We start from the raw sequence: 14,189 nt of genomic DNA on the forward strand, positions 1-14,189 counted from the left end.
ATCACCTTCATGCTGCCTTTGAGAAATTATCCTTCTCCAAGTTACAGTCCCTCTAACTATCCTGAGGAGAAAGAGGGGCTACGTGAATGTAGGTGAAGTCACTGAGAAATTTCTGGGGACTCCTCTCCCCACGTCAGCTCTAGGAGATTAGTTCGATCTCAATTTTACTTGACTCATCCCAATGAAAAGGAAGAAAAGAACTTTCCTGGAAAGTATCCTACAAATTACGTGCTGCAAAACATATTCATAGCATGGCAGTTCTGGGGCTGTCACATTGTTGGCTTTTTATTGGGAACACATTGGACATTATTCATACAGAGGACAAACTTGGTATTTTGAGAGTTTTGGAAGCTTCTTGGGCCAGGATCCTATCTTACTTGTCTTTTAAGCACTGTGCAGTGGGCTTACAAGTTGACTAAAACTGTAATTATGCTACCCTAGAAGCTTGCAGAGACCTAAATGCAAATTGTCGATAGATTTTGTGAATCTCTGGACTCTTTCTTCCCCCTCCATGGCCTCATTGCTATTCCTTCTGTGCCATGTTTCACTGCAAGGAGCTTTTTTTGGAAAAAAAAAATCTCTTTTAAGGCAGTTTAATCAGCGAGGTTAGCATGGATTTTGAGATCCACGTGCGTGTAGAAGAGCACTATGTCGTGAGAAGAGTTCAGGTATCTGTGTCACGGGACGCTGGCTGAGTGCTGCCTTGGTGGATGGATGTCCTACCAGTTGAGGATTCATCACATCCACATATGTCTCCCTCCTTTTTTTAGGGAAGGAAAAACCTTGTAATGCCTATAAACTAACTTGAGAATGGTGAGAGACTTGGTCAAGGGATCAACCTCTTCCTGACACAGAGCTGTGTCTTTCCCCTGTTTTGTTCTCATGGTGAGTACGGTCTCTCTGACTTGCCCACTTAAGCGGGAGGTATCCCTTCCTGGCTTACCTGTGGGTCTACGTGGACCTAAGCACGGCAGAACACAAGAAATGGGGATAATGATAAAAAATGCAGTACTATACATGGTGTGCATATGTCTGCTCTGTGTAATTCTTTCTTGGAGAAACCTTTTCAGACTTGGCTGCCTAAATTTAGATATCCAAATAGGGAGGCTTCTGCAGCGTTGAGACTCCATATGCCCCATGGGTGCGATGGGTGTTCCGTGCCATTACAGTCATCCATATGCATGACATTTAAATAATGCAAATCAGGTAAATAGATTTGAAATTAGACCCCAAGTTTGGAAAAATTTATTCTGATTCTCTTTTATTTGCCTCCTCTATAAAAAAGCTCTTTTTGGAAAGGGAATCTGAAGATGTAAAGCAGTGCTGAGGACCTGGAGGAGCCAGTCAGCTGCCCTCGCAGGAGTCTGGATATTAGCAGTCATTGCAGGGGGTCTGAGCTTGCGTTTCTGTCCTCCCTTTTCTTCACCCTCTATTCCCAGTCCAGATGTGGGCTGTAGCAATTCGTTTCTTTGCTTTTATGTCCATTATCCCTCCACTTTTAGCCACAGATTAGACTTAGTCTTGTCCTCTCCATCTCTGTTGTTTTGGGGAAAAGTAGTGAAACAGCAAGAATTTCAGACCTCAAATTTTGGGGGAAATTTTTGCAAAACTTACCACCTAAACCACTCGCTCTGTTTGGTGGAGTGCAACCCAGCACAGCATGGTAACAACGAAGGAGATACTTGAAGTATTAACAGTGCTCAAATATTTAGCATTCTCATTTTTTTAATCCCTTCTATGTATATGCCCTATAACACAGTCTGAAATTTCTTCTGAACATTATTTTATTTTATTGTCATTTTACTAGGTCTTCTCATTTCCTGTGTGAAGTTACCAGCTACTGTGTTTCTCTTGGTATTTTGCTATTAAAAATGAAGAAGCTGGTGTTCCTTTTGGTGCTGGCATACAGAGAAGTCTGTGTGATAAGCAGGAAAATACTACTAGCTAATTCTGGGAGATTCACAGTTTCACTTCACAATTTTATATTCTTTCATTTGGTTTAATTTCACATCCTCATCTTGATAATCACCATCACAATACAGGAAGCTGAGTGACTTTCAAAACCATGTGCTGCCATCTCAGATTTCACCATAAAAGAGATAAAAAGAAATACGTTAGGCAAGAGAGAAATGCAAAATGTACTTTTAACCTTATGTAGGGGATTCTGACAAATCTTGGCTATGACAGGAGAACTAGATGTCTTCAGATTTCTTTTTCTCTTTTATAGCTGCCACTAGCTGTGTCCACATTTCCTTTTTGCAACTATAATCTTAACAGGCAGGTGTTTTTCTCATAATTATTTCAAGCCTTCCTAAGTTACATGTGCATAATACATGTAAAGCTTAACACCTCTTGGGGTAGAATTCAAAATGATTATTCCAGTTGTTGCTTTGATAAAGGTTGGGAAGATGACATTAAATACTTCAGTCGAGGGAAAAGTTGTCTGTATCAGGAGAAATACTGACTTCCTTAGACATTTTCTTCTTCTTTTGGCTTCCTTAGACATTTTCTGCAGATAGGATCCTCCTTCCTACCTACTGCCTCAAGATACCGTGTAGCTTGCTCTCTCAGGACCTGATTTTGTCCTGTGTGTCCTTATCTGTATATAGAGCAAAGCCGCTATCAAGAGACCAAGTAGACTTTGGAAAGATTTTTGAGCCTTGTTGCAAACAGAGTAGTTTTCTTCCGTGGCAGCTGGAGAAAAGGATTTTCTTGTTGCCTGTTTCAGCAAAATATGCAGAAAGCACAATTAAAGAAGAATTCAATGGGAAATTCCTTCTGTGCCCTACAACATTTTCTGACGTTAAAAGAAAAATGCCCCTCTAGTGGGGTGAAAGCCAGACCTTGCAGAAGGTTGGCGTGATGGTTAGGGGGTGGGTCAAGCCCGTTGCCTGCCCGACTCAAGCTTGGGACGTGAATCTTGACTTCCATCATCGTAGGTGCTGCATTTTGTATAAATGATTAATGAAATCAGCTCTCCCGGACTCCTGCTGGGTGGCTGTGACCTCTCTCATTTGCCCCAGAAAGATGTCTGAGCTCCAGATGGAGTTTTCAAAGCTGGTGTATTAACTTCTGTAGGAGTATTAATGTTTTGATAATAGTCAGAACCATTTTGCTACACATATCTTTTACCAGGCCTATAGGATGCTGTGAAGTCTATGAAATGTTTTAGGACCCAATTTAGCACTTTTTGTATGAATGAAGGCTTGAAATAAGACTTTTTTTCCTTCTTCCGGCATGTTTTTGCTATGCAACATCAGTTCATTCATTCAACTTAGCTTTTGCTTTTCCAGTAAGTCTCTCTTGGTTATACTGTAGTTTGAATTTTCAGTCTGTAGGAGGCATATTCATTCTGAAATGTCAAGATGATTAATGTAAAATCCTGATTGTGATTATATTCTTCCTACCTCTTGTCACCTCCGCACCCCGGCCTGATCTTCATTTTCTCGTCAGCGTCTTACGAAGCATGGTGCGATGCTGCAGAACTCCCGAATGCTACCCACCACCTGCCCCTAGTTTAGTAGCTCTGAAGATCCTCATGTGTACGTGTGTAAGACTGTTTACAGGCTACAGCTTCAAAGGTCGGGGCAGAACAAAATCTCATCGGTAACTGGAATATGGTGGATGGTTCGCAGGGCATGTTGAGATCCTTGGAGATGAAAGATGCTGCGAATCCTTTTGTATATGTATATAGTGCGCTTGTGTTTTAGACTCCGAAACATGAAGCTAGTTTCTAGCAGAGGGAATGTAATCTGTCTCTTATTGCCATAGACAGCTTTAATACAGGCATTAAATGCTGCAAAACAAATGGTTACATCAAATGGATGTTGGTTTGATGTTTTCTGAAGGAACTTGCACTGCAAAACTTTATTTGCTATAAATACAGTGTATTGCTGCAGGGCTGTATCCTGTTTGGAAGTGACCTCATCTAGTTTCTGTTAGTGGTTAGCAGTTTTATACCACATGATCTATGAATAATATGATAGTACAGCGTTCGTAGGAAAACATCAGAGCTGTGATATTGATGCACCTCGGACCCAAAACATTTTACTGTGCTTCATTCTGGATGTGGGGCAATAACACAACAGGATTCCGCTTTGTAAAACTAAACCGGGGCCTTTTATTAAGAGAATTATTTCTAGAGGTGCTGCAGGTGTGTTACAAGCCCTTTGCAAACTGTCTTTTCCTGGGGTCCAGTTCCCAAGCTGTCCTTATCTCCCCAGGTTGCAAATGGATTGATTCGCTTTGATTTTCTTGACTGTTCTTCCCTTTGATCTGGGAACCTTTGCTTAGTTTTCGGAGATAGAAATTGCCAAGAACCTGACTTTTCGGAGCTGAGGACCATTGCCTTTCTTACCAGCTGGCTGCACTGTGCCCCTAAAGTGTGCTGAGAGCTTGGGTGGCTGCTTTTTGCCATGTGATGATGTGATGCCTGGCTGGTCTTGCCTAGGCCTTGAGCCCTCGGGAGCTGGCTGCACTGGGCTCTCTGCTAGCCGCTCTCTTAGCGTCTCCGCGTCCTATCCGTCATCCTCTGCGTGATGATATTACTCATGCACCTCCAGGAGAAAGTTGCTCATCATTACACAGAAATCGTATAAGCAAAAGAGAATACTTTTTTGCAGGACCCACACAATGAATCAATCCTAGGTGGGTATTACCAGAAATACTAGAAAAATGCTATTTTGGGAAACCTGTGCTAAAAAGATCACGCTGAGACAGGGAAGTTTCATTCTTCGTCATGCTCATTTATTTTATATAATTTATTTTATATTATCTTTGGCAGGTAGCAGTGTGCTTGCTTTGAAGTACCCATGCAAGAGATGGAAATGACCTGTGTACTAGTTCAGTGAGGCATCACCAGATGGTTAGGATACCACACTCTTGAAAAGAAAATAATAACCTTTTCTTTCAGCAGCCTCCCTCTGTTTTGTGTGTGTGTGACTTTTTTATGAACCAGCTCTTGTTTTAAAAGCGCTAGGTACTGCATGTTTAATGGAAACCAGAGGGAACGCAGCAATCCAAATACGTTTGAAAGACACAAATGCCAGGGAGAGAGGGGAATGCCTTGGAAGAGTAAGAGACCTGGGGAAAAATTAATTTGCCTTTCCAGCATGAAAACTATTCCGTTGAGGGTGGTATCCAGTGGAAATAGTAACTGGTGGAGGCACCATCTTTTTCAGGCCATTAAAACCAAAGACAAAGCACTGAAAATCCCAAATATTCTTCAGCTTTGCCCACATTTTACTATTCTGTTTGCAGTATCACAAGAAGCTAGGCCCTTTACAGATATCTCCACAAACAGAGATTTCTTTTTTTGTCCCAGAAAAAGTCTATATAAGGGGATCAGCAAGGAGGAGCTACAGAAGTGGTGGCTTCCCATGTGTTAGGAAGAGGCGCTTGAGCAAAGCTGCAGTTACTCAACGTGGCAGGCAAGAGCCAGGCGAGGCTGCCTTCCTACCTGTGTGCCTTTACATGACCATCTCTTACAAACGCCGCTGCAGTTGCAAGCCACATCGCTTGGATATCAGTTATAGTTACTTGCAGGAAGAGTTCAGGGGCCGTTTGGGTATCGGCCGTAGCAAGATTCACCGAACGCAGAATCTTGAACCAAATTATATGCAGCTCTCTAGCTCAGAAACTCATACGTAGAGATAAGTACTGCTGGAAATAGATGAAATCTGGGTGGATTACTTCCGAGTTTTGTTAGTCAGATGATGGGCGTTATGTCAGAATCAGCGTTTCGTTAATTAAAACCTGTGCTCTGTGAGCTCAGACTTCTGGATTCTGCTTTGAGACTGGTTCGTCTACCTCTTCTTTAGGCCTCAGCTTTTTGTGAAATGTCAGCCAAAAAGCTTAAGGTTACTCTTAGTGGTTTAGCTAGCATTGGTAAAGCACTTTGTCCGCCGTTGAAATATCCTTTTAATATTATTAACAATAACAGTTAAAGATTTATTGCAAGAAAAGTCCTTATGGGAACAAAACATTTACCGCATTGCAGTGGGGGCCCTGTGTTTGTTTTGAAGAGTGACAGATTCAGCTTTTACACGTCATAAAATACCCTGCCGGCAGTTCTTTGGCTGCCCGAACAGCTCCACGCTTCCAAAAATCGGCGAGTCCCAGTTTGCAGAGTTCGTCAAGACGCCGCCGGGAACCGCGAAGCCTCGTTGCCTCGGCGGAGCAGAGGCACCTCGTAAATCATGGGAGGTGGAAAACTCTGGGTGTCTGGTTATCGCACCTGACGGCTCCCGCCGGGAGCCGAGGAAACCTTCTCCCGCTGTTGAAATTTCACCGATGGCCCCAAACGTGGACTTTTGCAGGCGGTTGCATAAGAGCTGCAGCAGGCAGGGGGACGAGGAGCGAACCGTGGTGCTGCTTATGGGAGGAATTTGGCTGTTGCCTTTGCAGTCGTTAAGTGAGAAACAGTGTGTCGTCTGTTTGAAACACCCATTCGCGTTATTGCTGCTTGCTGACCCCTCTTTGGTGCCGTAACGGTGAGTTCGAATGGCTTTACGAGGAACGGTTACTGTCCGGAGGGGCACACAGTCAAACTGGGTATCGAAATACTCACTGACTAACAGTTAACCGGGCGGGTTGGGATACGTGATGTTGGAGAGACACCTTCCTCCAAGCGCGTGTAAGAAAAGCAGCCTCCAAGCAGGTCGAACCGTCGGCTGGTTTTGAGATGCAGAGCCAGCAGCCCGCGGCGCACGACGTAAAGATGGATCATTTGAACTGCAGTGCTAGCATACGCCGTTACCCAGATTTGCTGAAAAGCCACAATTTCAGCTAGAGGCAGTGAGATCTGAGGTACTCATCCTTTCTGGTAATGAGGCCTATTTCTACAAATAGGAGCTTTCCAGTGTTTTGGCTGGCGTGAGAGCAGCCCATCCACGGCTAGATTGGACTTGCCAGAGCAGCCAACCTTCGCTGCTGTCTTCAGACACATGAGACGTGTTTGCGGGCCGGAAAAAAACTATTTGGGTAGCTCTTTCTCGGTCCGGAGGGGCCTCTGAACAGTGTGGCAGGTACGTGTCCATCTTCAGAGAAAGGTGCAGATGTCCTCTCGTGGGATGCAAGTCCCATGGCAGGTACAGCTGAAAGGAGAAACGGGAACCGCTCAGTTTACAGTTCGGCATCAAGAATTCATCAGGGCAGCTCCACTCGTCGTGGGTGTCAGGTGGCCTCGTCCTTTGCGTGTCGTTTTGATGAGTTAAAGTCTGAGATTTTTATTCCCTTCGCAATGCCCACAGCGGGACTGAAACTGTCCACGCAGGGAAGCTCGTCCCGACATACACCTTCCTGCGGGTTGAGCAAACTCGGCCGTGCCCCCGCGAGACGTGCAAATTTTGGCAGATACACGAGGAGTCACGGTGTTTGCAGATGTCCCTCTATCTTTCAGAAAGGAGCTTTATGACAGTCACTGCGCTAATGAACGGCCTTTACGTTAGGCTTATACAGGGAAAGCATTGTTAGCCAATGTGCTTATCTGTGTTTGTTATTAAAATCGGGATGTGTAAAGATAGCGTCTCTATGTGGGTATTATTATTCCGAAGCTCAGCGAGGACAAGCACAGTTTTGTTTTGCTCGCCACAAAGACGAGGCCGTTGTATTCATTAGCAGCCGGAGGAGCTGCCTGGGGAGCGGTGCAAGGGCAGAAACCCCCTGAGAAGCACGTAGCAGCGGGCCGGGCGTCTGCAAAGCCTCCAGCGTCTGAGCGCCTGCCCCTGGGCGCCGCATCCGTCCTCCCCCCGACCCTTATGAGAAATTTGGGGTCAAGGTATTCAGTTTTATGCCGGTCACTTAAAAGATGGAGATGGGCATGTTGCAGCGAGATGGGGTTCCTGCTCTGGACGACCTGCTGAAGGAGCTGCCCTTGCGTGCGCCCTACGTCCCGCCGGAGAAGCCCGTCTTTCCACCCCGCTGTGGAGGAAGCTCCTAGAAACAAGGTTCCTCCCTGGGATGGCCCTGAAGTTTTGTGATTTTTCCCTTTCCTGGCTGCCAGGCCGTCCGCCCTGCGCTAGCCTGAGCGTGCACGTTCGGACGCTGGTACGTCTGAGCGGCAGCAATCGTGGTTTTCTCCTGCGCGTAGGGAAGAACATGCGATTTGGGATTTTGTTGTGCTCGCAGAGCGATCGAAATGAATGTTTTCGCAGCCCTGTTGTCCCACTTCTCTGTGGGGTTGGGGACACTCAGAGGGGAGAGAAAATGCTCTCTCGGGCTCGGGATTAAAACTGGCTGTTCTTCGAGGGGAGAACTGGCGCGTCGTCACGTCGGCGGCGTCCAAGAACCGGCCCCGCGGGTTCCTCCTCCGTCCCTTCGGGTTAGGAGGGAGCCCAGCTGCGAGCAAGGAAAACATGTGCGTCACCCAGAGCGCTGCCGGAGCTGCGATCCCCCCGCCGCCGCCCGGCCCTCTCCTGGTCAAAATCCGCAGTGTTAATTCCTGTGCTTTCCGAGCGCGAAAGCTTCCCGAGGTAGCGCTTCGCCCGTTCCCCAGGCGGAGGACTCAACGTTGGGGCCGGCATCGGCCGCCCTTCCTCTTCTGAGCAGCCTGACCGTGCAGCTGTTTTACTGACGTTTTAACGGCCCGGTTTGCAAGCTGCTGTTAAAAATATCGCACGCCGTGGAGGTAGCGATGAAGGAGGAGTCAGGATTTTAAGCGGCTGCCTTCTTCCCCTTTGATACCCAGCACGTGGCCTTGGAGAAACTGCTCGCTGCCCCTGGACCGCCAAACATCTGCAAAACAGGGACAGTGTCTATAAGTTGCATCGTGAGACTGTCCGCTGGGCCTGTGTACGCGTTACATACCTTCAGAGAGTAATTACTACTGCCGCCCCCATACACAGACCGAGAAAGCTGTTTTCCAGGCGTAGCCACGGTGAAGTGTTGACATAATTTATTGTAGGTGTCTGCTGCTTTCCTCTTTGTGAAAAGGGTGTGCGGGGGAGACGTCGGAGGGCTCAGCGTGGTGTTTATCTTCCGTGCTTGCGGGTGTATAACCTCTGTATGGGCCTTGGTGTGTGTGCTGGCCCGCAAAGCTCGTCTCGGTGGAAGCTGCGTCATCAGAAGCAGTGTTGCGCTTTATAGGCAAGGCTCGACTCTCCGGCTCTTCACGTAGCGACTGTTCGCGCATGCCAGCGTCTTTAAAAGTAGTATACTTAGTTTTGGTGGAATTAACGTTCTGCTGCTCCTCCCCTCCCTCCCTCCTGACGTAGGCACAGGAGGATTTCAGCTGGTCAGGCTGCGAGCAGTTTACCTTAAAGAGGGGTCATTAAAACGTTGTGGCTTTGTTTTTCCCTATGACAGCGATCCTCACTGCAGGAGCTCTGATGCATAGCAAAGAGCACGGCACTTGCAGTTCCTGAGGAATTTCAGCGGTGGGTTTTGTCCCCCCCCCCCCAAAAAAAAATTGTTGTTCAAGTCTGTCAAGTTTGTGCAGCGAAGCTTGTCCACATTTTAGAGACAGGGGACGGTTTCTCCCCAAATCACGACAAACTGGTTCAACTATGGGACTATTATTCCAGTCTTGAGCAGCTGTCTTCTTGGGTGCCGTCCTGCGAAGGGGACTGTCGACTGCAGCTATCTGGAAAGCCTTTTGTGGTTTGGAAAGGACAACTTGCATGAGGTGTTATTTCTGCCACGGGACCGGTTCGCCACAGTTTACAAGAGCAAAATGAGCCCAGCCACTAGTTCTCAGTTTTTAGCATCCTTTGGTCTCATTTGTACAGCAGAGTCTCCCCAGCTCCCATGCTGCCATTGGGAAGAGCTACCATTTAGCATTAGTGGCAGTAACCAGCTAGTCTGGACCTGTGCATAAACACTCTTAAAATAACTGGGAATAGCCACACAAATTTGTCAGAAACTGTTGTACTTAATTCAGGCATGAGCAAGGTGCTTGCTTTGTCTCGGGCTCCGTTGTTGTGTGTCCATGAAAAATCATGCCAGGCAACTCCTTAATAAAGCAAACGAAATAAAAGATTATTAATTCAGGGTTTAGCGATCTCTCAAAGGTGTATGACATGTCGTGACATCCTGACGGTCACCTAGCAGTATCTTAAACTCCCTAAGAAGCAGAAGCTCCCACCCCTTGGCCCTCATTGACGCTTCCCATGTCTGCCCATGTACCATCTAACATCGCTAACAGGTAACACCGTCAAAAGCACGGGATGAGTTATCGTGTGTTAATGACTTGTCAAAGTCCGCCCAAACAAGGCTTGCTGCCATAAAACTGTGATTTTAGCATGTGCTGCTATATTAAAACACGCTGGTGTTGGTTGAACTTTCCAGCTTTGGTGGGATGGCTTGTGATAGCTAATATAGGGCAAAATTATGCCTCTAAATCTCAAGGAAAGCCCAAAGGTCTTCAGACACTCAGGATTAGTAAATCATTTTAAAATATTTCTGCTGGATGCGCATAGAGTAGAAAATGGGATGAAGAGAGGATGCTTAATTTTTTAAAGGTTGTTGACTGGTAAATTACTTGTGTTCCTTTTTGTTTCCTTTAGATTTTCTCAAGCAGACCACATATGAAGTAGAGGCATTTTTAGAAGCCATTCAGTTCTTCCGTCAGGAGAAAGGCCACTATGGGACGTGGGAAATGACAACTGGCAATGAAAAACAGGTAAAAGAAAATCTCCCTAATTTTTTGGCTTTGGCTGTGCAGCCTAGGAGGACAGGGAAGGTAGAAAGGCCTCTTGGGAAAAAATGGTATTTTTTAAAAGAAAATGCGATATGTAGAAATACAGGATCCTTCCTTCTGATAAACCGTGAGGATGTAAGCAGCATTTTTTTTTAATTAACCAGGCTGTGAATTTTTACTACAAAGTGAAAGAAAGTGTGCTGCAAAGGAAAGGTAGGAAACCCTCATGCTGGGTTGCAGGGATGGCTGCATTTCTACAGGAGGTTCACACATCTACCTTAATCGTATTAGTTGCCACAGAATCAGTTGGTGAATAAATGCTGGGCCTAAAGCTAAAGACTTGCTGTCACATTTGCTGCTGTTTATGGTTTTGTTAAATCAGTGAAACCAAAAGTAATGAACACCAAACTCACAACACCCGGTGTTTGCATACAACAAATACACAAAGTTTGCATGCAACAAATACACACTGTTTGCTGGGTTGGGTGTACTCGGTTTTTCTACCTTTCTATGATCACTATCCTGCAGGTAAGAGCTATTTTTTCTTCTGTTGCTACTATCTTTGTTACTAAATACAACAGTTTGCAGTTACTTTTGGTCTAATGCCTCCAGATGCAATTGGAGCAGATCAGGGTCTATGAAGACTAGAGTAGCAGCTAAGTGTAAATTTTGAAGAATCTCTTTATTTTGCTTTCCCCCTTTCTTTGCGAATGAAGGTTTTAGTCCTGAGTGCATAAACTCGTTGCTCTAGTTCTCGTGCCAGACTTCTGAAGCAGAAGGTTGCATAGTAACGATCACACCTGGGCACCAAAAGTTTGTGTACTTCAATATTTAAGAAATGGGAGGCTAAACTTATGGTCTGGGTCCATATTTGGGCACCTGAATGAATAGGCTTGGAGCACGGATGTTAGCCGAAGTAACTCTGTTCATCTCTATGGCATTATTCCAAATGCATTTTAGTGCAACTGAGATATTACTTAGGCCCTGATTTATACATTTTTTCCAAAGCACGGAGCACTCAGCAGCAAATATTTACTTCAGTACCAGCTGCTGGGTGTTTTCCTTGATGAAATCTGGCTTCCCTTTGGGAAATTGGAAAAAGCCTGATGGGGAATTCATGATTCAGGGTTTTGTTTTAACAAACCAGATTATTCTTCTAGGAAAATTCTACCTTGGAAAGCCTGAAAAAATGTGGAAACTGGAGGACATTATCTTCCATAAACATTATCTAATAAATAAACATTATCTTCCCCTGAGCCTTCATGTCAGAGATCAAGGTTTCCTGTCAACATCTGATAATTAATACCTTAATGTAAGGAGTTCCATCATTGCTTCGAAGGGACTATCTAGGACATAATTCCTTGACACATCTGTAAGGGTTTTTTCTTCTCTCCTCCTCCCTCAAATTATGGAACTATTATACTGCTAGTTTCACTTGCATTTTATTTTTGCTATTGCTTGCCAGCTGCTTACTCATAACCCACGTACCTCCAGAGAACTATAATCAGAAGACATCCAGACTAGTTAGTGCTATTATCTTCTTAGTAATAATTCATTCTGTAAGTATAGTGTGTTCTCATGCGTGCTTAGACCAAGCATAATAATTGTTTCAGGCAAACATCCAAGCTAAGTGAATGGTTTGGAACGGCCAGGCTACAAGCGTGTTGCTGTAAAAATGCTGCGCCATGCCAATAAATAGAGTCACTGACATTCTTTTACGATGGCACAGAGTCTCACCCGTATTTGCTGAAGTGGTCATTAGCTCACGCTGTGCTGCCTAGGTACCACGACACACATATATAGTAAAGCAAATACTCAGTAACTCGGCTGAATACCTACTAAAAAGTCTTTTGTTTCATGGAAGTTCCTTTCCCTGTTTTTTTTTGTTCTTTTTCCTTTTTTATGTTTTGTTACTAACGAAATAAAAATGGAGCTGTAGGTGGTACTTCTGCCTGTAGGTAAGTGCTGAAGGAGAGGGCTACAAACAGGAGGAGGGAAGACGCTTCACAGAGTAGTGGCTTGAAATTTTTGACACCACTGGTTATGAGTACATCCACCTCCCGAGAGCATTACCATACTTCAATTTTACACTAACATAACCCCATTGATCAGTACTGCATGAATGCAGAGTAACATATTGGTAAATCAAGGATAGCTAGATAAGGCATTAAAAAAAAAGCCCTTAAGCACACCTTTCGGCAGAGAAATTTAAATGCAATCCAGCACTTCTTAAAAATGTTGCTTGACAGCTCAGAGTCCTCAGTCTCCATTCAAGCAATTGTCACATTTATTATTCGGTTTGTGGCACCCTAGTTTTGGGTTATTCATGAGATTTTTTTTTAAGTGACTCATTAGTTTAGGAGCTGTGTTAGGCCATTGGTTTTTGACAGGTATTTGAGTCAGCCTAGCTGAATCTGAGTGGTGCTATAGCATAAAATACGAGTACTTAAGTTTGGTAAATGCTTAATAAGTAGGGTATCACATCTTATATTTCTGTAGGGGCTGTCTTAGGCGCAGGAGATGCTCTGTTTTACATTATGTGGCAGCCCGTCAGAGCCCTTACTGACTTGTGCTGTCTAAATTGCTAGGATTTCCCTTACACTCGATGTTGGCACATCACTGGCCCCTTGCAGTGAAGCAGTACAGGAGGAGCGCATCACGCGAGAGGAGCGTTTCGCGCGTTCGTAGAGCACTTTGGCAAGTGCAGCAACGGGAGGGAGCAGTAGTGCTCACCGACTTCGGTGGCAACTCCAGTATGGGAGGTTGAATGCCAAGCAGCGCTGGCAGTCCAGGCGTGATGGAAATACAAAGCTACTTGGTGCTTTTGCTCTCTGCATCTGAGCCATGGGAGTGTTAGGGCAGTGAGCCTTTGATGAGGACTGCTGTGGGCCCGTTGTTGAAGCAAGGAGAAGAGCCAGGTTCAAATACGCATTCCCTTAGAAAAACCTTGTTCAAGGCCCCATTAAAGGGGGAGGAGGACTGCATACTTTCTCTGCTTTGCAGAAACTGTTGAGTAAACTACTTATCCTTCCCCCAGATTAAATGAGAAATGGACAGAATCTCAAGATGTATTTTGTCGGGTTTTTTTCCCCGATTGCTGATTCATGTTGAGCTTCTTGTCCACCAGGACCTCCAGGTCCTTTTCTGCAAAGCGGCTTTCCAGCCAGTTGTCCCCAGTCTATGCTGGTGCATAGGGTTATTCCATCCCTGATGCTGGACTATGCCTTTGCCTTTGCTGAGCTTAATGACGTTTTTATCTGCCCATTTCTTCAGCATGTCTAGGTCCCCCTGAATAGCAGCCCTGCCCTCCAGTGTATTGACCAGTCCCCCAAACTGGTATCATCTGCATTCCCATTCAAGAAATGGGACTATGATAACTTTTTCTAGTTTTCCTGCCTGCCAGCAGGAATGTTGTTGTGTAGAAGTCTCTTTGGCACTTGGGTTCCCTCCGCTTCCTGCTGTGGTGCATCTTGGTCACAGAGGGCAGTCACTATATTGACTTAAGTTACTGTAGGTACCCAGCTCAGGTATGATTTAAAGAAGCATTCTTAAG

At 45.2% G+C, this 14,189-nt stretch overlaps 1 protein-coding gene across 2 annotated transcripts in view; it reads left to right on the forward strand.

The window, feature by feature from the left end:
• Positions 1 to 14,189, forward strand: part of NIBAN1 (niban apoptosis regulator 1) — a 62,592-nt gene that overhangs the window by 34,309 nt on the left and 14,094 nt on the right. For both annotated transcript variants that reach the window (XM_026101032.2, XM_064515570.1), the window contains exon 6: positions 10,503 to 10,618. In XM_026101032.2, coding sequence (XP_025956817.2) covers positions 10,503 to 10,618 — 116 coding nt within the window. The remainder of the gene's footprint in view (positions 1 to 10,502; positions 10,619 to 14,189) is intronic.

Source organism: Dromaius novaehollandiae, chromosome 8, assembly GCF_036370855.1.
Source record: "Dromaius novaehollandiae isolate bDroNov1 chromosome 8, bDroNov1.hap1, whole genome shotgun sequence".
Classification (NCBI taxonomy): Eukaryota; Metazoa; Chordata; class Aves; order Casuariiformes; family Dromaiidae; genus Dromaius; species Dromaius novaehollandiae.